Source organism: Onychomys torridus, chromosome 10, assembly GCF_903995425.1.
Source record: "Onychomys torridus chromosome 10, mOncTor1.1, whole genome shotgun sequence".
NCBI lineage: Eukaryota > Metazoa > Chordata > Mammalia > Rodentia > Cricetidae > Onychomys > Onychomys torridus.
Window position 1 is genome coordinate 34,118,366 of NC_050452.1, and position 24,643 is coordinate 34,143,008.

The 24,643-nt window shown below is 40.4% G+C and overlaps 1 protein-coding gene across 9 annotated transcripts in view; it reads left to right on the forward strand.

Annotated features, from left to right (window-relative positions):
- The window catches only part of Clock (clock circadian regulator), an 83,571-nt gene that overhangs the window by 10,277 nt on the left and 48,651 nt on the right, over window positions 1-24,643 (forward strand). For 6 of the 9 annotated variants that reach the window (XM_036200737.1, XM_036200744.1, XM_036200741.1 and 3 more), the window contains 2 exons: window positions 15,663-15,747; window positions 23,701-23,790. In XM_036200737.1, the coding sequence (XP_036056630.1) occupies window positions 23,744-23,790 (47 nt within the window). In that variant the 5' untranslated portion in view covers window positions 15,663-15,747; window positions 23,701-23,743. The other 3 variants (XM_036200740.1, XM_036200742.1, XM_036200743.1) reach the window with 3 other exon arrangements.

Here is a 24,643-nt window from a genome sequence, read left to right on the forward strand (position 1 = left end):
GTTCCTCCCAAATCCTCCCTAACTCTACCCACCCAACTTTGTTCTTTTTTCCTCTTTCAAAAATAAAAACAAAATGAGAAACAACCCCCACAAAATAAACAAGCAAAAGACCAGTAAGACCAAAAAAAGAGAAAGAAAAAAGAAAAGAAAAAAAAGCCCAAACAAAGCATAATGAAACGAAGGGTCCACAATTGAGTTCCTTTTGTGTTAGTGGGGCCTGCCCCTGAAGTGTGGTTGATTCACCCAGTGAATCCATTGTAGAAAAGTAATTTTCCCTTTGTCAGTGGAGGTCAATTGCAGATAGCTTTTTGGTTACAGGTAGGACCCTGTGTCCACTTCACCCTCTGAATTCTGGGACCCCATCTGTCTTGTTGCAGGTCTCGTGCATGCTTCCACCGTCTCTGTAATCCCTGTGTGCATCAGTCCTATTGTGTCTGAAACACAGTTTCCTTGGAGTCTCCCATCATCTCTGGCTCTTACAGTCTTACTGCCTTTCCTTCCCCATAGATCATTGAACATTGAGGGGAGGGATTTGATGAAGACACCCCATTTAGGGCTGAGTGTTCCAAAGTCTCTCATTTTCTGCTCATCATTCAGCATGGGTTTCTGTGTTAATTCCCAACTGCAAGAAGAAGCTTCTCTGATGTGAGCTGTTACTCTGTTGCTTTTTGAGGCACCTGGAACTCATTGATTTGGTTAGACTGGCTGCAAGCCCCAGGGATCCTTCTGTTTCTGCCTCCCCAGCTTTGGAATTAGAAGTATGCCACCAGGCAATCCCCTCAGCTCAGTTTGTTTGTTTGGTTTGGTATTTTAGTGTTTTGAGACATGATTTCTCTGTAGCTTTGGAGTCTGCCCTGGAACTTGCTCTGTGGATCAGGCTGGCCTTGAATTTTTAGAGATCCACCTGCCTCTGCCTCCCGAGTGCTGGAATTAAAGGTGTGCAGCACCACCACCCGGTCATTTTTGTTAATTTTGAGGCAGAGACTTACTGTGTTTCCCAAGCTGGTCTGGAATTCCTGGTCTCCTATTTGGAATTTGGGGATGTACTACCTTGGAAAGTAAAGTTAGTCATTGTACAGACTTAAGATCTTTGTGATTATTCTTCAGCCAAGCACAGAATGAGGTACAAAAGTGAAGTCCTTTGTTTACTGAACTTAGGGACACATTGCAGTCTTCCTTTTTTAGTAGACACTTTGATGCTCCGTGGTTGCTTGTGTCTCTGAGGATTAGTAAGTACATGGTCTAAACGTCGAACAGTAATTGCTTGACATTTAACCCAAGTTACAACTACACTATGATTACCAGCATGGAAAGAGTCACTTTAATGATTATGGCTTAGTATTCGATGAGCTCAGTAAAGCATAATTGGAACAGCCCTGCACTGGATATGAAGCTTCCTTCATCCTGAGTCTTAGCACCATCTACTCTTGTGCTAGAGGAGGCCATTGTTTGTCTTTAGGTCCTCTTTGTTCCTTACTGTTTGTTAAAAGCCTTGAGATTCTTTCCTAAAGATGTTTACTAGAATGCTTTTTGTAGTTATAAAAATAAATTGAAGTATTGTGCTAATCATAGGGGCTTGGTTTTATTTACTGACCAACTCAGTTCCTAAAATAGTAGCTGGCCATAGTATATATATTCAATCATTATTTTTTGTATGTAAGTAATTATCCATATTAATTTTTCACTAATATTAATGAATTTATTGACCTGTGGGGTTTTTTCATGTCTTTGTCTAGTTTTGATAGATAATTCTGATTTTTCTAGAATGAATTTTTAAGTGTCCTCCCCTTTTCAGGGGTTTGAAAATTTCAGGAGGACTGGTAGATAATTCTTAGAAGTGATCTAGCACTGTGCCTTCTTTGTGTTGTAATCTACTTTTATTTCTTGATTTAGTAATTTCAAATTATGTCTGTTTGCCTCCTACTAAGAAAGCGAAGACTTCATCTCATACTGTCATTCTCTGCCCTTATCAACACCATCTGCCATATAACCACCTACTTCTTTGAATGATGCCTATGCAATAATGCTGGGGCGTTTGCATTTCTTAGTACATTTTTAAATTCTCTGTTTCATAAGGGGATAGTGAGACTTGTCTGCGTTTTCCCATCATACCCCCTTTCTTTCTCCACCTCAGTTTTCTACCTTTTGTTTTTGACCAAATTGATAACATTCACATCCTGCTTACATTTATTTATTTGTTTGTTTGTTTGTTTATTTATTTATTTATTTATTTATAGAATGGAAGCTTTTAGGCTTTGTCTGTAAGTTAACTCTAAAAGCTGAACACAGTAACTAAATCCCAATTCCATCCTCCAGCTCTTCCCGATTTTCTCCTATGTCCCTCTCCCAGTAGCATGGATTATCTCCTTTTGTTTCATTAGAATTTCTAGTGCTTATAAAGGCTTTGTAAAAAAAAAAAAGACTGTGCGTGCGCGCACACACACACACACACACACACACATTTATTTAAAGTTTATATTGGTTGCTTTGGATAACTGTGACTTTAAAAAAAGGTAGACTTATGTTAGTCAACGGCCAGTTGAAGCTATACTCAGAAGTCAAAGGGCTCCCGTGACAGTTTTACAGAAGCCATTTGTCCAGTTGGCTTCGGATAGCTTGTGCTAGGAAGCAGGCCCTCATCTGTTTGCTGTTGTAACAGAATTGGAGAGGAGACTAAATGTGTGTCTTCTGTGTCTGTTAGGGCCCTAATGAGGAAAAAGTATGACCTAAGAATTTGGAACCCTGCAGTTCTTGCTGAAGCCTTTGTCCAACCCTAGAGAAGCATTTCCTTTGCCCACACACACAGGCTATTGACTAAAGACTGCTGTGGTCCCAAAGAAGGGGTCTGCGCAGTGAAGTCTGTCCTCAAGATCTGTTCCCATTTGCTTCTCATTGCCTTCTGCCCGACAACTATCATCAGAAGCTTTGCACAGCCTATGAGATTTGCAAGTCCTCTTCTGGCAAGACCTGTCTTACATGCAAAATGATTTGTAAGACTTAAATAATAAATATAATGAGAAACCAGAGAAACGGGTGTGGGAATGTTTTGAAAAATGTTGAGCTGAACAATAACTTGGGAAGAAGGAAGTTCATAATATAAGGTTACTCATCAATGACCAGTGATTTGCATATATTTTTTCACAATCTGTAGCTTTTCCTTTATACTCTTTCTTAATAGAGTCTTTTGTGGAACAAAAGCCTCCCATATTGATGAAGTCTAATTTACCAGTTTTTGTTTGTTTATGGATCATGTATTTGAAGTTATGCTGAAAAGCTGCACCAAGTTGTAGGTCCCTATGATTTTCTCTTTTATAGTTCAGTGGCCTGCATTTGAATGCATGATATATGTTGGGGCTGGAGAGATGGTTTAGCGGCTAAGAGGAGTGGAGTTCAGTTCCCAGCACACACTTCGAGTGGCTTATAACCATCTGTATCTCCAGCTCCAGGGGTGCTTCTCCTGGTGCATGTACATGGCTTATGCTCCCCCCCCCCCATATATAAATATACCTAAATGTATATAAAGTTTGAAGACCAGGTCAGGGGTCTCTTGATCAGGTTTCCTTTATTTGCCTGTGGTTTTATGATTTCTGTCTACACTGTGATGGTCCTTCAAGCTTTCTAATCCACTTGAAGTTGACCTGCACTGAAATCTAGATATTGATGAGATCTGACATGTTCATTGCCACATTCCTGAGTTCTGGAAAATAGGAGTATTTTAAAAATAGTAATAATGGAATTTGATTAGCAACTGCCTTGTTTGCAGTTATTTTTCATGTGAGTGTAAAACTCAGAAGCTGATTCTGTCAATTGTTAAGAGAGATGCCTTTGGAAACTTGTGCAGTCCTTCTAGGTCAGTCTTTAGAACTTGATGAATTTCACTTGATTACCTTCAGCCTTCTCTTTGAGCTCAGAAGTATGACTTTTTTTTTTCTTAATTGTAATATGGTAGGATTTTAGTGTCCTGGTAAACATAGACCAAGGAACTATAAATGTCTTTGGGGCATGGCCTCCTACTTTTCTTTGTAGCTTTTATTTAAAATCTTTAGATTTTTTTTTTCATTTTTATAAAGAATATGTATTAGTCAACTTCCAGTTGCTATAACAAAAGAACTGACAACAGTTTTTAAATGAGGAAAGTTTTATTTTGGCTCAGAGTTTCAGAGGGTTTTAGTTCATGATCAGCTTGTTCTGTTGCTGCGGGTCTGAAGAGGCAGAGCATGATGGCAGCAGCAGTGTATGGAAAAGGTTGCTCACCTCATACAGATATGAAAATTCTGGGGGAGAAGGCCTGTTTTTCAAAGGCACAGTCCCAGCAATCTATTTCTTCTAAGCAGCTACCATCTCCTTATAGCCCATTCTGCTGTAGATTAATGCATTGGTAAGGTTAGCATCCTCATGATGCAATACCTGTGAATAGCACCACTCACTGGGACACTAAGCTGTGGTCGCAGTGTGGTGGTGTTTTGTTTCTGCTCATTACAGATAAAGCATGCCTGGAGATCAGAGTTAGGAGCTAGCCACTGGAGGCAGTGGAGGCACACACCTTTAATCCCAGTACTTGGGATCTCATGTCTTTGATCCCTGCACTTGGGAGGAGGAAACAGAAAGTGATATGGCTGGGTGGAGAGGGCAGGTGATAAGGCGGGGTGGAGACAGGAGCTAGGCCCTTTGAGTTTCAGGAGTCAGTAGAGGTAAGAAGTCTCTCTAGTGGCTGGCTCCTTCACGTCTCTGATCTTTCAGCTTTCACCCTGATATCTGACTCTGGGTTTTTATTATTAAGACCACTTAGAATTAGCACTATACTAAGCCTCTAACATATGAGCCTTAGGAGCCATTTTATATCCACATAACAGAATGAAAGATAACTGAAATCCAAATGTGCTCTTTTTTTAAATCAATTTCTGAAATTTTCTCAACTCCCTCTCACAATAAGAGATTCTACTTTCCATCTCCTCTGACAAAGGGAGGTTATTTGCAAATGGCTGAACAGGAGGGTAAGATGTGTCAAGTTTTAGACAGTAATGATTGCCATGTTTTAAGATTGTTTCAAAGTTCACATGTACATGGTAGTATCATTTGTACTCTTTCTGTTTTAAGGACGAGTTACCTGCTGCAGCTCCAGTTCACATCAGAGGTTTACACACTTCCAAGTTCGGCATGCTAACTGCCCTTTGCTCTGTGACTCATAAGCTAAGACTAGTGTTTGCTTTTAAAAAAAGCTCTTAAGTATACCAAGTGTCACATAAAAAGGTGAGATTCAGATGTCAGTGTCGATTTTACTAAGGTGTCTGTGGACTGTGTGTGACTACTTTCAAACGCTAGTGACAGTACAGTGGTGGCAGCAGAGACCCTGCTTCTGGCCTGTCCCTTACAGAAGAAGTTAGCTGACCCTTGCCGGGACAGAACACTTGATAAGAGCACTGGAAGGGAGGGATGGAAGGAGGGAGGGAGGGAGGAAGGGAGGGAGGGACACAGACAGACAGACAGACTGACTGACTTCATTCTGGCTTATAGCTGGGGGAAGGCACAAAGGGCTGCAAGGCAGCTGTCTCTGTGTCTGCAGTCATGATGCTCAGCTCACTTTTCCCTCGCCTCTTCTGTTCAGTCTAGGGCTCAGCCCATGGCATGGCACCACCTACCTGTAGTGAGTCTTTGCTCTGCAGTTAAGGCTTTCTGGAAACACCCTTTGGCACCTTCCCAGCTGTGTCTCCTAGGTTCTTCCAAATCCAGTCAGGTTGACAGTGGAGAGTGATGATCACGCCCTTGTTCTGGGTAGTGGACGTATTTATGGGTCGACTGCCAGGGTTTATGAGATGTGAGAGTAGGGGAGTGGACAGCTGGAGGTAAGGGTCAGGTACCAGCTCTTAGTGACTGACTTAGGCTTTTTCTATGCTGGGAAGTAAAACCATATTAGACTAACTTGTGTTTCTGTTTTAAAGTAGGGAATAAATTGAGAGAATTGGATTCTTTTATTATTTTTCTTTTAAAATGAGTGTATATATATATATATATATATATATATATATATATATATATATATATAGAGAGAGAGAGAGAGAGAGAAAATTAATGTGGAACTTTTAAGTTTTTACCATGTTTTAAAGTTGTCTTAATATTTTACATGTAAATGCCTGTGTGTATCATTTATACACTTTGTTTTCCTATAATGTGTGGTGATAGCCTGTTCATTTTATTTATTAAATGAAAGAATTGATATTTGGAAATCACTTGATGACTGACTCAGTCATCAAAACTAGTACATTAAAGATGAAGGTGCACTGACCATGAATGACTTAGAGAATGATTTTGAGGGACTTCACTGAAGTTAGACACAGGCATTTCTATAGTGTTGGGAGAACAACCAGGATTTTAGTTTTTATCTGTTGTTCCTCTGGCAGACTTGATAGCAACTGTGGGCATATCCGTCATTCTGAATCCAGTTCCTTTTTGAAAATAGAAAAAAATCATTTTCTTCTGGCAGCAGGTGTTTGGGGGTTGGCTGCATTATTCATTGTGCATAGTTTGTTCTCCACTGATGAATCTCCCACAGCTAGCAGTCACTGGGCAAACGGTTAGATAATGTGAGGATAAGTTGAATGAAAGGGAAAAAGACAGTCGAGGCCCAAGTCCATCAGATAGGCATGACCACAGAAACGCCAGCTTCTTCAGAGGCTTTCATTTGCGGGTTGGAGGGGTTTGTTAATGACTAGCATTTTGATGAAAATAGAAATTTTCTTTACATTTGTTCTTTATCGAGTGCTATCAATTCATTGACTAGATTTATTGGTATAATTAATTACATAACATTTTCTGAAAGCTTTAAATGGCAAGATGAACTGCTATTTTAAGAATTAATTAGCCTCTAAGAAACATAGAAGCTCTACTTCATTGTAAAACTGTAGCACGGACACACACACACACACACACACACACACACCTCGGTAGGAAAATTTGTACTCATTCATGTAAGTTTTCTGAACTTTCCCTAACTTTCTACCAAACTTCATTTTATAAGGGAACTTGTCTACACAGTTTCCTCAACAGTTCAACTTATAAAATCTTATTTCACAGAATGTAAAGATAATGTACAGAATTTTTAGTGAAGGAAAATTGTTCCATATTCTGAAAATGATTGGTAAGTGAAAGTAAAAAGAGAAAACAAACCCTTATCTCTCTTCTTCTAGACAGAGTTTTAACCTGGATAAAGTGGTTGGTTGGTAGAGGGAAGTTTTATCTTTAGAGGAATTGCAGCTATAAGAAAAACTAGAAAATTACAGGCTTCGTGGATTTACTCATCAGTGACTCTGAAGATAATATATAAATATTGGTTGTGAAATGTGTGAAATACAATGGCTGAAGCAGACAGAATACATTAGACCTTTTAACTGATGATGTCAACAGCTCTGGTGAGGAGACAACTTTAATCTTGAAAAATAACTAGTAGGAGTCAGGTTGGGAAGGAGTTGAGAGCTGACCAGCCTGTGCAGTGGTGAGTGGAGGAAAGTGCTACAAAGTGGTAGCGAGGACTCCGGAAATGGGCCTTCCTCTTCTTCTTCTCTCCCTACCTGGAACAGAGTAAGAGTTCCATTGCCATGGTAGCATCTACATTCAGAAGGGTAAAGGAAACTGTCTCTGGCCTAAGAAGTGGAAAAGCCCCCTGCAAGCTGGAGCATGATGTGGAAATCCTAAGAAAAGACTCTGTGTGTGTGTGTGTGTGTGTGTGTGTGTGTGTGTGTGTGTGTGTCTCTAAATCTTCAGGCGCCCCAACCACATTCATGCTGCTTGAGTTCAAAACAGAATCCAAAAATCAAAGCCCAGAGAAGTGACTTACAAATAAACCAGAGCTCGAGTTATGCATTCAGATGGTGACCCCATACAGTAAAGCAAAAGCTTTGAAAATTGAACTCACATGGAGACCACGGCCCACAGAGGGCGACTTAGAACCTGTGGTCCAAAGGCAGTCATTCACAAGAGGGCCTTCCTAGAGCCTCCAGTCCCATGGCCAGTCTCATTTGGAGTGTCTAGAATACAGTGCACATTCTTGACATACAAAGAAAAAAGAAATTATGACTCTTCTTAAGGAAACCATGAGAAGAACCAGAAAATAGAATTATAAGATAGACCTTAAACAAGCCTTGAGTTAAAGCTAAGCTCTTGATATGAATGGAAAAATAGGGTATAGGATTTGCTTCTGATACTTGAAAATTTTACAGTGAAAATCAGAACATGAATCAAATCGAGTTTCAGAATTGAAAAATGTGATGTGTGAAGTATGAATTTCCTATGTGGACTCAGCACAGTGGAGACGAAGGAGAGAGTGAGCTTGAGATGGGTCAGTAGAACTTTCCAGGCTCTGTCTTGTGCACTGGGGTCCGCATTATGACTGAGGTTCATGTGGTGACCTCTAGTTTCTTCTCATGGAGAAGTCTGCACAGCTGCATGCTCCTCACTCACTGCTCCGGTCTGCACTGCTGCAGAGATCTGCCTTGTCACACCACAGATGCAGAGGTGGCCATTGCTTGCCATTGTCTCATACTTTATCACTTACAAAGGCTGAAGACAAAGTCATCAGTGAGTGGATTAAAATAACTGTCATCTGAGGGACTAAATCTACCCTTGTATATGTTTTCATTTGAAAGCTCTGACAGTAAGTTAGGATGTATATACAGAGATGGGTAGTGTGTAAGTCAGATTGTAAGTCTTATATCTTCAAAGATGTTAATTTTGTCTTAGAAAAATGAATATAGTAATTATTTTAGTGAAGAGAAAATATTATGGCCATTATTTTCTGAATAATCTGTGGTTTAGAATGTTTATTTGAACTAGTCAGATGGCTGCGAATTTGCTCAGCCCACTTGGTTGTACAGTTGGCAGTTAACCCAAGGTTTTTTTGTTTTTGTTTTTGTTTTTCTCTGTGTAGTTTTGGTGCCTGTCCTGGATCTCGCTCTGTAGACCAGGCTGGCCTCGAACTCACAGAGATCCACCTGGCTATAACCTCCCAGTGCTGGGATTAAATGTGTGTGCCACCACTGCCTGGCTCCAAGTTTTAAATCAAAGCAACTGTCATTTTAGTGATTATGTTGCAAAATATTCAGAGGAATATTCAAGCCTTGAAAAAAGGTTTATTTACTTTGGGTGATAATTCAATTATAGCCTCATTGATGGGATGGGTATGAATATATAATGAATATGTATACATATTTGGCTTTTTAAGTTAATGGACTCCTACAAAAATCTGTGGTTTAATTAAGTTTGGATATCTGTTTCACACTTCAGAATCACATCACACCATTTTTAATGTGCATTAAGAAATTAATGTCTTTTTTAAAACATGCCTTAGCAATGAAGTATTTTTTTAGAAGAGGAAATAGGTTTTCATATTTATTTGGACACTATACTAACAGAGCTTAGGTAATATTTGTAGAAATGTCTCAGTTGAATTGTTGGCTCCTTGTTTTGGTTGTTTTCATGTTTCAGAAATGACTGTCTTTGGCATTTGATGAGTTTAGAGTCTAGTGCCACTAGGAGGAGCCTCTGTGGAGCCACTCATGGTTCCATTCATAAACCTGGTGTGGGGTCTGGAAGAGGACTACTTGAGTTTGATATCCTACCAGTTAAAACTTTTAGCACCTCTTTTGATTCATGCTTATATCAGGAAACAAAATTTGTCCTACCAAATTGAACAGACAAAATTCTAAAGTAGGTCATGAATCAATAAGTTGTTTGATTAGAAAAAATACAGTTTTAGTTATATAAATTATAGAAAATTTATAGTTTTAGTTTTTAACTTAAGTTTTTGAGTTGTCTTTGTAATTAGCAATAATTAAATCAATTAAAAGATTCCCCTTTAAATGATGTAAAGATATAGGAAATTAAGTTTTTGCTCATGTTTTTGTTTTCTGGAATAAATAACATGTATTTTTCTTCTTAAATGTAGGTAGAGCTGTAGTATTAGACACTTAATTCATAAAAGGATAAAAAGAACACTTCAGCTTTCTAATTATAAAAAGAATGTATGTTTATGAAGGAAATTTTAGACTGTATTGAAAATGTGAAAACCATTATCCATAGACTATCTCAGAAGCCATCATATGCTATAACTTTGGTTTTATGTTTTGGTGCCACTAGAAGTACAATCAGACATACAATTTTTTTCTAGCTTCACTTTAAGTAATATTTTGGTGAATATAAAACTTAGGATGCCTCTCTGTTTATTTCCCCAAAAGACCCAAATTATTGGGTCAGAGTATCTGTATATTTTCAAACTATTTATGTGTCTCTATCCCCTTCTCCCCATTTTAAAAGTCAAGAGTCTGGTGTAGCCCAGGCTAGCCTTGAACTTACTATGTAGCTGAGAGAGGATGCCTTTTATACTTATAATCCTCCTGCCTTCACTTCCTGAGTGCTAGAATTACAAACCTGCGTTATTATAAACCTGTGTTATCCTGCCTGGGTTATCGGGTGTGACGTCAAACCAGGGCTCCATGCTTCCTAGGCAAGCACTCTGCCACCTGAGCCACAGGTTTCCCATTAAGAAGAACATATTCCTGGTTCAAGTTCGTAGAGTGCCTAGTGGAGTAAGCATGTCAGCCAGAGCTTGAGGCAGCTGTTCACATTGCACACACAGTCAGGAAGTAGGCAGGAAGAAGGCTCTTCTGTTCAACTACCTTTTTCCTTTGCATGCAGTCCAGGACCCCAGCCCAGGGGATGGTGCTGCTCACAACATAGTGGCTGTTGGCACCTCAGTCACCCAAATCTAGAGAGTCCCTCACAGGTGCATCCAGACTTAACCTCCTAGTGGAGACTACATCCTGTGAAGTGGACAATTAGTGCTAACTGTCATGGGCATATTGGACTTTCCTCTGTCCTGGCCAATTCTCCTTTGGATTTTTGTTAAGAAGATCATGCTGGCTTTGTAGAATCACTTGGTAATATTGTTGAAGTTCTTTGGAAGAGTTTGAGGAGAAAAGGTGTTAACTCAGTCATGGTTTGATAGAACCAGTGAAGCCAATCGGGTTGTTTTTCTTTGTGAGTAGTTTTTGATTATTGGGTCAGTATATTTATCTGTTCAGATTCCATTCATGTGTATGTCCTGATAGCTTGTATATGTGTAGTTTATCCAGTTTTTTCTTTGTCTAGTTTGTTGTTGTTATAGTAATGTCTTACAGTCCAGTGTCTGTGGCTTCAGTAAAACTGTCTTCTATTTCTGATTTGGTTTATTTGAGTCTACTTAATAAAATTGTAACTGCATCAATTCATTGATTTTTTTTTTTTTTTTAAGGCCTAGCTTTGTTGATTTTCTGATTGGTGTTTATTTCCTTCCTTCTGTAGACTACAGACTTGATTGTTTCTCTTTCTGGTTCTTTGAGGTTTCTTAATTTTCTTTTTTCAGAGCTGGATATTGGACCCAAGGCTGTGAGTGCATCAGGCAAGTTCCCGTCACAGAGCTGCACTCTCGATGTGCTAGGTTTTTTTATTGCGGGTATTTAAATACTGCTCTAAAATGGTTATACACATGCATTTTGATGTGTCTCGTTTGTCTCAAAATACTTGATAATTTCACTCTTGATTTGGTCTTTAGCCCATTGGTTTTCTAATAGTGTGCTGTTAAATTTGCACATTTGTAAATTTCTGCTTTTATTTCTTGTGGTTAGAAAGACTACTTCAGACTTAAATTTGTTAAAACTCACTCTATGATCTAACATGTGACCTCTTCTACAGATTTTCTCAGTGCATTTGAGCAGAGTGTGCATTATGTGGCTGTGTATGAAATATTCTTCGATATTTTGTCTGTAAGTCTGCTTTTGTTTTTCAGCAGAATGATCTGTCCTTTATTGAAATTTATTGTTTTATTTCCCTTCACTCTGCTTCATATATTTAGATGCTTAGTTGTTGGGAGTATACATTTGTAATTGCTGTAGCTTTTGAGTAAAGTGATACTTATTTCCTTGTCTCATGACAGTTTTTTCTTCAAGTCTGTTTGTGTAAGTGTGGCCAGATACGCCCTGTTTTTTGTTTGCCACCTGACCTGTGTGGAGTATTTCTCTGTCCTCTTAGTTCTAGTCTGTGTGTGCTTTTACATCTAAAGCTAGTCTTAAGATACTGTATGGTTGGATCTTTCTCATTTTGAGTTCATTCACTACCCTCTGTCTCACTCTAGGACATAATCTACGTTAGTGGAATCCCTTGTTTTCCAGCTCACTAGCTCTCCTCCTCTTCTTGCTGGCTTCCTCCGCACTACTTACCGTCTTTCCCATTACTGTGCTTTCACTGTTTTCATCTTTCTTTTGAATCTTCCTCCTGCTTTATGCTACCGAAGTCACACTGTATATTTAGTTATATTGTATGTTCATTAGGATCTTGTGTAGTTTTTAAAAATACCTGTGGTTCAATTTCTGTAGAGAATTAAAAGTGATTTATCTTGCTTATATTTTGTTCTGTGCTCTTTTTTTCCTTTCTTTTTATTAAGAAGATTTTTCATACAATATATTTTGAATCTGATTTCCCCCTCAGCTCCTCTGAGATTCCCCACACCTTCCTTCGTATTGGAATCCACACCCTTTCTGCTCACAGGCATCTAAGTAGTAGTAGTAGTAGTAGTAGTAGTAGTAGTGGTAGTGGTAGTGGTAGTGGTAGTGGTAGTGGTAGTGGTAGTGGTAGTGGTAGTGGTAGTAGTAGTAGTAGTAGTAGTAGTAGTAGTAGTAATAATAATAATAATAATAATAATAATAATGCCAAAACAAGCAAATAGGACAAAGCAAACAGAAGAAAAATAGCCAAAGAAAAAGTACAACATACACAGGAAGATGCAGAGACACATATGTTCATACACACATAAATTCCCTAAAAACATAAAGCCAGAAGCCATAATACCAAAGAACCTGTAACATTAAAAATAACATGCCTTGTCAAAACCTTATGAGACAGAGAACCTTCAAAATGTCATTGAGTTCACTCTTATGTTGGCTATCTACTGCTGGCATGAGGCCTGCCCTTAAGAGTGGTTTATATCCCAGACTCCATTGGAGAGAAGGGTTTTTTTCATTTTTGAGTAGTTATCAACTGGACATAGCTTCTAGGCTAGGGGTGAGGGCTTGTGTCCATTTCTCCTCCCAGCTTTGGGATCCCATCTGGTAAAGACTTGTGCAAGTCCTGTGCATGCTCCACAGCCTCTGTGATGTCATTTGTCATCAGCCCACGGTATTTAAAATGCCTTATTTCCTTGGTGATCTTCATCCGATCTGGCTCTTACACTCTTTCTTTCTCCTCTTCCCCAGGGTTCCCTGAGCCCTGAGGGGAAGAATTTGATGGAGACATTTCATTGAGGACTGTATTCCAAGGTCTTTGTCTTCACATTGTCTACCTTTGGGTCACTGTATTTCTTTTCATCTGCTGCAGGAGGAAGTTTCTCTGATGATGGTTAAGTAAGACACCGATCTATGAAGATAGCATGTTGATAGAAGTCATTTTATAGATATGTGCCTTTAGCAGAACAATAGTTATTACTGTCTAGTGGACCAGCCTCTGGGCAGTCAGGGCTCAGAGGGAATCCACATCACTGACAAAGCTAAGACTTTTTCGATCTGAGTGGGTTAGGGAAGAAACACACATTCTCTTGATCATTTCCTTCTTTATTCATCAGCCTCTTCTGATGGACTCATTGGGCTGGCTTGGGTTTGGCTTTGGGGTGAACAGCCATACAAACGTGTACTTAATAGATTGTTACATAAAGTATTTCCTCATACTAAGGTCCTCAACCTTAATTTACATGTCTGGGGAGCATCACATGCCTTCATCACTCTAGCCCTTCATTATGCATTGTGTGCAATACACAATAATACAGAGTCCCAGGTGTGTTGTAGAATATTATTTTAGGGTGTGTTACTTTTGTTTATGTTGCATTTGTTTAACTCTATAAAGCTGTGTTACTGTGCCTGTCTAAAAACCTGATGGTCTAATAAAGAACTGAATGGCCAAGTTGGGCAGGTCCAGCAAGGCAGGAGTAAGGATGGACGGGGCTGGCAGGCAGAGAGAATACATAGAAGGAGAAATCTGGGAAAAAAGGAAGAAGGAGAAAGAAAAGGAGGAGGACATCAGTGGCCAGCCACCCAGCTACACAATAAGCAATGGAGTAACAAAGAGAGGTACACAGACAGAGAAACCATGAGTGATTTATTTGGGACCTGGGTGGTGGGCCTCCCAAAAAGGAGTGAGAAACAACAACACAGATGTGCCTGAGGTATTTTGTCATGGGATGGCTGCAAGGCCCCTTCAGCAAAATAATCATTGTTTTCCACAAGGATTCTTCCAGGTCAGGGTACTTCTAAAAAACATCTGTTCATTCTAATCTCTATCCCATACAGTGATTTTGCTAAATTCCTACAGAGTACAGCTAACATGTTTTTCATCTCCCTTACATGATTAAAACCAAAGTCATCCCAATATCCCATAAACATTTAAGTCTAAGTAATTTATTGCAGGTCACCAGAGTGTGAGTAGACAGCATCTTTTCATAGCCAACTACCATGGCTGCAAAAAAAGAATCAATCGTTCTGCTGTCTATCTTTAGAGTTAATCTTACAAGGAATCCTAGAGGAATCACAAACACAAACTTTTGTATGTAAAAGGCAATCAGTTTGGTTATTCTTCAGATCTTTAGGGTGTATACCCATCTATCACTAGTTTCTTATATCAGGAGATTGAGTGCAGGAATGGGTACAAGAAGTTAATCTTCATCTTTGATCAACAACCAACCTTAACAGTTGGGCTGCTTTGTGTTTTTAACCTCAGCTATGGGTTCTTATGGGCATTAGATTGTTCTCTGGTTTTTTCATCTTAAAGCTATTGTCAAAGCATCTGATCTAACCTGAAGTTATTACAAGGGTTTGTTCCAGCTAAATGATGCACATCTCACATTGAGACCTGTAACTGTATCTTTTTAGTATTAAGAGAATTAGGGCCAGCCTGGCTTCCAGGGAATTCAGTTTTCTCCTAATCATTAACCTGAGTTGTGATCTAAAGAAGCTCCTAAGGTAGAACCCATAAGTATTTAGCTGCAAAACATATCCTTATATATACTTTTATTCATCAAATCTCTGTATAAGCTAACATTATTATCAGTTAGATTGTACAGCTTAGGGAGGAAATCATCTTCATAATGATTTGTAGGTAAAACTGTCCAGTAGAACAGGAAGTTTCCATGAAATAAACATATTACCTTACAGGCAGTGGGGAATTTCCCCACACCCAATTCAACTGTGCCAAATATGAGTTGAGAGATAGCGACAACAAACATGCAAAGACACAGCAGAAGCAGAAGACATTCTGGAGTCAGTGGTCTCAGAGGCCTTGCCTTACACAGAATTACCCACCAGGGGGTTGCCTCCTGGTGGGCCAACACCCTGGACCTCAGTCATCACCTGGTTGCTCCCCTGACATGGCTGTCAGCAAGTGGTATTTGGTTTTCCCCTAGGTTCCTGGCCTTGTTTGTAGTTTTAAAACTATTTTCTTTTTATGGAAGTAGTTTATAGAATTCCAATTTCATTGTTTATTTTACAACAAAGTTCTATATCTTCTGTGTTTTAAGAATCAGTTAAAATGTTTTTGTGTTAAAATTGTATGTAAGTTGGATAAATTTAACATTATTTTTTTTGTTTAAATAGAGTTCTGATGGTCAGTCATACAGAGGAAGGCCTTGAGCTTGTGGGTTTTGGAGAATCCGTTCTGAAGATCTAAAAAGTGCAAAAGGTAAAAGCGTTCTTTAATCTTCCATTGTATTGATTTTTTTCCCAGCAAAAAATATGTAAAAGAACTTAGATATTGCTTGGCATACTTATTTGAAGAAAGCATTATTTAAAAAATTTTGCTTTTCTGTTAAGTCCAACTCAGAACATTTGCCATAGAGTAGTTACTGTTTATGTATAACTTTAATTAATGACTACATGATGGTTAATAAGACTGAAGCCATTTCTGTCTCATGAAGATACCATTTGAAGGAGGACAAACAGTAAACAAACCATTAGTACTACCAAGAAAATTAAAGTGGACAGTAGATTGGGGGTACCTTTCATAAAGTTAGTCAGAGAAGGCTGTGTTGAAAAAGTCATTTTAGTTGTGAGTGAAATGGCGGGTGCTGAGCCACGTGTGGCTCTGAAGGAGAAAAGAAGCTACATTGGCAGTGGGAACAGAAATGACTGGGTGCTTGAAGAACAGAATGTAAATGGGCTGGTGTGTGCCTACGTACTGCAGAGTGTACAGGAAGATCAGCTTGAGGAGAGAGTGGGGGGTGAAGCAGAGGGCTGGAAAGAGTCAGGGGCTCTGATTCAGCTGTTGGGAACCTGTAGAAGAGTTGTATGGTGGCTGGGCAGATGGCTCACTGGGCAGATGGCTCACTGGGCAGATGGCTCACTGGGCAGATGGCTCACTGGGCAGATGGCTCACTGGGGAGATGGCTCACTGGGCAGATGGCTCACTGGGAGGTGGCTCACTGGGGAGGTGGCTCACTGGGCAGATGGCTCACTGGGGAGGTGGCTCACTGGGCAGATGGCTCACTGGGCAGATGGCTCACTGGGCAGATGGCTCACTGGGCAGATGGCTCACTGGGCAGATGGCTCACTGGGCAGATGGCTCACTGGGCAGATGGCTCACTGGGCAGATGACCCACTGGACAGATGGCTCACTGGGAGGTGGCTCACTGGGCAGATGGCTCACTGGGAGGTGGCTCACTGGGCAGGTGGCTCACTGGGCAGATGGCTCACTGGGGAGGTGGCTCACTGGGCAGATGGCTCACTGGGAGGTGGCTCACTGGGCAGATGGCTCACTGGGGAGATGGCTCACTGGGGAGGTGGCTCACTGGGGAGGTGGCTCACTGGGCAGATGGCTCACTGGGCAGATGGCTCACTGGGCAGATGACCCACTGGGCAGATGGCTCACTGGGGAGGTGGCTCACTGGGGAGATGGCTCACTGGGCAGGTGGCTCACTGGGCAGATGGCTCACTGGGCAGGTGGCTCACTGGGCAGATGGCTCACTGGGAGGTGGCTCACTGGGGAGGTGGCTCACTGGGCAGATGGCTCACTGGGAGGTGGCTCACTGGGGAGGTGGCTCACTGGGCAGATGGCTCACTGGGAGGTGGCTCACTGGGCAGATGGCTCACTGGGCAGATGGCTCACTGGGCAGATGGCTCACTGGGGAGGTGGCTCACTGGGGAGGTGGCTCACTGGGCAGATGGCTCACTGGGCAGGTGGCTCACTGGGCAGATGGCTCACTGGGGAGGTGGCTCACTGGGGAGGTGGCTCACTGGGCAGATGGCTCACTGGGGAGGTGGCTCACTGGGCAGATGGCTCACTGGGGAGGTGGCTCACTGGGGAGATGGCTCACTGGGCAGGCGCTTGACAGCAAGCGTGAGGACCAGCCTGAGCTCATGGTCCTAGCTCTTGTATAAGCGCTGTTGTGGCACTGTACACCTGTAACCCCAGTGCTAGGGGTGGAGACAGGTGGATCCCCCACAACTCGATGGCCAGGTTAGCTAAACTGGTGACCTTCAGGTTCTGCCAGTCTCTGTTTCAAAAAGCTAGATAGAGAACAATAGAAGAAAACATGCTATCAGCCTGTGGTTTACACATGTGCATGTCCGCACATGCATGTGCATATACATAACATACACTGCATACATGCATGCACCCACACAAACTAGAGATATGTCAAGAAGGCATTGTGATACCTGATGTGGTGGCACGTGCCTGTTTGGGAGACAGGGAGAAGATCCAAAATTTGAGACCAGCCTGGGCCTTGTGTTACCTGTCACCAAAGAAAGAAAGAAAAAGAACAGTCTGTGTTGAGGCTTTGAAGTCTTTATGAATTGTTGGCATAAAGACGTGCTTAAAGGAAGTGTGTTCAGCCCTAGTACAGACTAGTATTACCATAGGAGAAGTGATGTCATTAGAGTGAATACAAAAGCTGGAGCTTGTTCTGCACTAGAGGTCAAGAGATGAAATCATGAATCAGTGCAGAAGTGATCGCTTACGTCACGTCCACCAAGGGATCGTCCAGAGCGTCAAGGAGGCAGCCCTGCATGTACAGTGCAGTATTTGCCGTTGCAAGTCAGCAGTCTCAGTGGAGGGTACAGAAGGGCAGCGTAAGTGATGGCAGAGAGAGGACGTCCAGACTGAGACGGCAGACAGTGCAGCTGAACTTCACGTCTCCCTTGTCACTGTGGTGCAGTGCCCAGCATACGCTACTTTAAGACAGTCGTCTTGATTAGTATTTTGGAATCTGAGTTCAGTAGACCATGATTATTTGCTTTTGGGTTTCTGGGCTCATTGGGAAGTCAAGCATGAAGGCAGCAGAACATGAAGCAGGAGAGAAGATGCAGTCTAGGATCTAGTAGATACAGCCACCATTGACCTGCTTCTCACTAGGCCTCATCTACCTTTTGCCACCTTTCAGTAATACCTTCATACCGCGAGTCAGTCAAAGGGTTGATCTGTTCAGTATGCTAGAACCCTTAAGATAAATTTGACCCTGGAACTACCCTGAAGACACACCAGAGGTTTGCTTCATTAATCTCTTAGATTAGTGGCTCTAAACCTGTGGGTTACAACCCCTTTGGGGGTCAAATGACCCTTTCACAGGGGTCACCTAAGAAAACCAGAAAACTCAGATATTTACATTATGGTTCATAACAGTAGCAAAATTACACTTATGAAGTAGCAAAGAAAATAGTTTTATGGTTGGGAGTCACCACAACATGAGGAACTGTACTAAAGGGTCTCAGTGTTAGGAAAGTTGAGAACCACTGTCTGAGATGTTTCTTTTTTTTTTTTTTTTTTTTTTTTTTTTTTTTGGTTTTTCGAGACAGGGTTTCTCTGTGTGGCTTTGTGCCTTTCCTGGGACTCACTTGGTAGCCCAGGCTGGCCTCAAACTCACAAAGATCCGCCTGCCTCTGCCTCCCGAGTGCTGGGATTAAAGGCGTGCGCCACCACCGCCCGGCCTGAGATGTTTCTTAATCTAGTAGATTTGACCAAGATTAACCAGTCACAACTAAATAAAAATAAATAAATAAGTTTTGCAATTGATACAACTTCACGATGATGGAGAGAATGGGAGAAAAAAAATTGGACCTTGAAAAGCAGAAGGAAATGTAGTAAGTTCCTTAAACTAGCAGTGGGGATCTGGAGAAACTTGTTGTCACCACAGAGCCTCCGAAAGGATCATGAGTTGAGAGCACTCTTGTTTCTGGAAGTGAACGTGATGGTGATACGAAAACAGAGTCATTTGTTGCAAATACACTTAAGAGATTCTTTTTTTTCTTTTTCTGACTCTGAAACTTGCACAGTTGCTCCTGATATTCACAGAAGTCTGACTATTCTTTAGCAAGTATAAAATAAGTGAGAGCTAAATGGAAAGGTTGAAAAATAAAAGTAATGTATTAAAAGTAGAGAGAAAAGTAAAAAGTAGATAAACTGATTAGATAATACTGTTATTGATTGTAGATAACAGATGTCATGGGAATAGATTAGAAATTTCTGGGAGAAACAGTTGGAAAATGGCAGGATGTTTACTGTATATGAGATACAGAAAGTATAGATAGTCATGCGTTTGTAGTAAATCACCAAGTATGTTCAAAACTAGATAAGCTATAAAGAAAACAAATAGCCATTAGTTACTTTTCTCCTGCTGCGATAAAACACTATGACCAAGGCAGCTTGTAAAAGATAGCATTTTATTGGGTTTACGGTTCCATAGAGTTAAGAGTCCATAACGACTGCAGGAATAGGTGAGAGCTCACATTTCAAACCACAAGCAGGAGACAGGGATGGCAGGAACCTTTTAAAACACAAAGCCTGACCCTACAATAACCTCCTCCAAGGCCTTATCTCTTCATCCTTCCCAAATAGTTATACGACTGGGGACAAGTATTCAAATATATGAGCCAATGATGGGAGATCATCTCGTTCAGACCACTGCGGCAACTAAGTACGGGGAAAACTACTCAGAGGGGGAAATTAAGTGAATGCTAGAAGTCTGAGGCTTAGCATTTATAGTTATAAAAATGTTAATGTGGGCCAGGTGGTGGTGGCGCACACCTTTTATCCCAGCACTCAGGAGGCACATCAGGCGAATCTCTGTGAGTTCAAGGCCAGCCTGGTCTACAGAGCGAGATCTAGGACAGTCAACAAAACTACACAGAGAAACCCTGTCTTGAAAATTTAAAAAAAAAAAAAAAAAAAAAAAAGAACTTAGAATTACAATATTGGGAAGTTGTGAGAGGGTATATGTTCATAATGTCAAAAAGAAAAAAATTCCTCAGCGCTGGAAAGATTGCTCAGCAATGGTCTCTGTTAGGGTATCTATTGCTATGATTAAAAACAGGACCAAAAGTGACTGGGAGAGGAAAGGATTTACTTATTTCAGTGTAGAACTCTCAGGTCACACTCCATCACGGAAGGAACTCAAGGCAGGAACCTGGAGGCAAGAACTGAAGCAGAGGCCATAGAGGAGTGCTGCTTACTGGCTTGTTCCTCATGGCTTGCTCAGACTGCTTCCTTACACACCTTAGGATCACCTGCCCAAGGGTGGCATTGGCTGGACCATCCCATATCAATCACGAATTAAGAAAATACTCCTGTATGTATGTACATACAGGCCAGTCTTATAGTGGCAATTGTGGTTCCCTCTTCTCAGATAACTGTAGTTACTGGTCTAGGTGACCAAAAAACAAAACTACAACCATCCAGAAAAGTGATTAAGGCTAGTGCCTGCTCTTCCAGAGGATCCAGGTTCAATACCCAGCTTTACAACCACCTGTAACTACAGTCCCAGGGGAGTTCACGTCCTCTTTTGGCCTCTGAGGGCACTTCACATGGGAGCTACACATATATACAAACAGGCAAAACACCCATACACATAAAGATAAAGTTGTAAAAATCCTCTTCCCTAAAAATAATTAATTTAGTGAATTCTCCAGGAGAATTAACCAAAAGATGCCTAAAAAGACAGTAGGGCCAAAGAGACTAATTTAAATATATCGGGACAGTCAGAGTAAATTATGACTATCCAGGCACTCCATCTGGAAATGAAAGAATCAAAAGTAACAAAACATGTTCACAATAGTGGAGTTTATTACTGAAAGAAAGTGGGACAGGGGGTCAGAGAACAAAGGACTACTGGTTTTATAGTAAGTTTCCTAAATCCACTCGACTATAAATTTCATCCATGTGTGTACAGGTGATTGTGAAATAGAAGAATGGAAATAAGGACACTGAGGTCACAGTTGTTTTCCTGGGGAAGGGACAACAACAAGTGGCAGTGCCTGAAGAAGGCTGGTGGGTCAAGAGAAGTGGGCTCTCACTTTATCCGTCTTCTAATGATAAGAAGTACTCATTAATAAACTGCTAATACTGATCAGTGACAGCGGTTGGAATGGAAAGCCTGTGGTGGGTGACAGCAGATAGGATTCAGAAAGACAGTAGTGTAATGCCACTAATAACACGCTGCAGAGTTTATTTTTAAAACAGAATCCTTTTTATGTGAAGGATTCTGTTCCAAAGATGAACTGCCAGACACTGAGATATCCCTAATTCTGTGCACTGCTGTGTGCTGAAGTAGGAGATGCTTCTGTGTTTACCACATTGAAATTGTTCATAGAATTTTTTGGTTTAATGCTGTCTGTCATTCCCTGGTAAGCTTGCATTTAAATCTGGTTTTAAAGTAGTATTTACACACCAGTACTTGTGCCTTCAGTACCCTGACATCATGAAATAGTAATGTGATACATGCTCACCTGCTAAATCTGTGACTTGGAGTTCAAGGCGCTTATGTAAAGGGACATTTAATTCTTAGCTTTAGCTTGATCCTTTTGCATTTTGGTGAACTGTGCATTTAAGTAATTGCAACTGATCCCTTAAAGACACATTTCTTATCATTCTGGTCTATTAATGTCAATACTTTATAAAAATAAATAAATGTATTCTATATGAGTAGACTGTATACTTGGAATTTGTCTTGAGCTTGTGTAGGGAAATGGTATGATGTCTAAAATGGAACCTTTCTGATGAGCAAGTTTGACTGTAGTTTGCTGTTTAAAGCCTGGGTTATTGGGTGTTTTGTGGGTTTCTTGATTACCACATTATTTTATTATTTTGACTTCTTCAAAAAGGTTTGCTGCGGTGTATGTAGTCCTACCTATTTTACTCTTTGTTTTTTGGATCAATGAAATGTATCAGTTCGCCTGGAAAAGTAGAATAAAGATTGTAAGCTGTCTTGTGAACGATCGTAATCTTAAGTGTGTGACTATGAGTGTAGTCATAAGCTGAGCAAATTTTTTTGAAAATTACTGTTGATGGTAATAAAGAATAGTTTAATAGTGGGTGGGTCTTGTAAACCATTTGATTCCTTCATGTTGTACACAGTCAGCAGTGTCCTTCCTGATAGGCTTATCCCCATTCCATGGTGGTCTGTTTTCTCCTTTCTGACAGTTAAGTGTGCTGATGGCTTACTAAATGACATGTGAGGCAGAGATTTGGCCCCTTAGTTTTTTATATACTTTTTCCACTGTCCCTTTTATCTGAGTGATAGAACCAGCATCCGTTATTACCATTCTCCTTTCTTTTGATCTAGAAGGTTGACTTAAGTAAACTTGAGTGGTCTGTAACTGTGTGATCCCTCTCTAAATAAAGGAAACAACATGTAAACTTCTTATACCTCAAAACTTAGGAGCTTTATAAATAAGGTCATTTGTTAATCAATATTTAACTCAGGACTTGAGATAAAACTGCTTTTTAAAGGAGTTTTAGGCTGTGACTCAGTTAGAAAGCAATGCATTTTAAGTTTTAACTACTGAGATGTAGAAAGAGCAGGAAACACGTCATGACACTTATTTCTCTGCTTGATTTGCCTCCCTCAAGTTCCCTGCAGCCCCTTTAGGTGCGAGTAGTTAAAACGAGGCTGGAGCGTGCCTGTGAAGAAAAAAAGCTCTTGATTTTCTCAGACCCAGTGTTGTGCTAGCTCCTGGTGCCCAAGCAGTCACGAACTGTCCTGCTGTCTCAGCCTTGGCCTCTGTGCTCTGTTGTCTGCTGCTTCTCAGACTTGAGTAGTCCTAGCAGTGAGCTTCTCCTGGGCATGTGGGTTCAGAGGTGATAAGGGTGCTTCCTGCCTCTGCACCACGTTTTCAGTAACAAATCTGGACCCATGACAGGCCTCGGTGCCCTAGGCTGCGCTCTATAATTCACACAGACACACTTGATTGATTGCTTCCTGTCAGGATGATGCCACTGAACAATGTAGCCCTCATTGTGTATTTGATTATAATTGTTTAGATACCTGTCTCCTTGCTCATTAAAGATTTTTGCCTGTAGAGCTGATTCAAGGCCCACCATGCTGTTTAGCAGGAAATAAAATCTCAGCAAATATCTATTAGATAGTATTATTGCAGTCAGTTTATAGTTATGTAAGATAAATACTGAGTTTTAAAAATGACCTTTCTATTACTTTAGAGAAATACATTATGAATTTGAATTTTTCCATATTCCTTTTAGAAGAAAAACCCTCAAATATTCCCTACCCAAAGATAATTTGCTTGAAAATAATGCACCAGCTTCATTTTGAAATCTGCACAGTAACCTACAGTATTCTCAATATTAGTTTGTAGAAGTGTTTTAGAAAATTAATAACCATGTCTTTCTTTCTTTCTTTCTCCCAAGGAGAAGTACAAATGTCTACCACAAGACGAAAACGTAATGTGTTATGTTGTTTACCGTAAGCTGTAGTAAAATGAGCTCAATTGTTGACAGGTATGTTTTTAAATTCACTCGTAGAATAATGCTCTATATCAGCTTGATAGGAGTGTTATGCTTAAATGTAATTGCCATTATATTCAATTTATACAAAGAACAAAAAGAAATAAGTAAGGTAGATTAGTAGTTTTAAAAGCCCAAGTGAATAGCTTAGGGCTTATGTTACATATGAGTTTTTATTCTTGATTTCGGGAGTTGTAGTCAAGAAACAATGTTCATGAATGATTCCCTGGCCCCTTTTAGACTGCAGGGCCCAGTCTGTTGGTGCTACCTCTAACTCTGCAAGCATCTTAGCACTTGGGACTGATAGACATAACTGTGATTAGGATTGTTGTTTCGTTAGACAAACCTGTATAGATGAGTCTTGGGGAAAGATAAACTTGCCCATTTATTTCTTTCTTTGACTGTAAGGCTTTTTTCCCCTGTTCTTTTGGTGCTGGGAATGTCAGTACACTAGTAGACTAGACTCCTAGTAGACTAGAATACTAGTAGACTAGACTCCTAGTAGACTAGACTCCTAGTAGACTAGTCAAGTACTTTACTACTAAGCTACCTCTCGAGCCTTGTTTCTAAGACTCCAAAGGTTGTTTTCATTTTAACATCTCTCACATTTGATGAGTCTCAAAATTCACTTCTCAGATTTTATTTGGTAGTTTCTTTTCTCCATCCTTTGCTCTCTCCCTCCCTTCCAGGCACGTAAAGGTTAATCTTAGGGCAAATAGTGTCTAGAGCTGGTGAACAGAATCTTTTATATTATTTCATTGAATTGCTTACATCCTCAAGGTTTTATAGATACAGGTCAGGAATTAGCCAGCTTATTTAATTATGGTTACATTATAATTCACTGTAT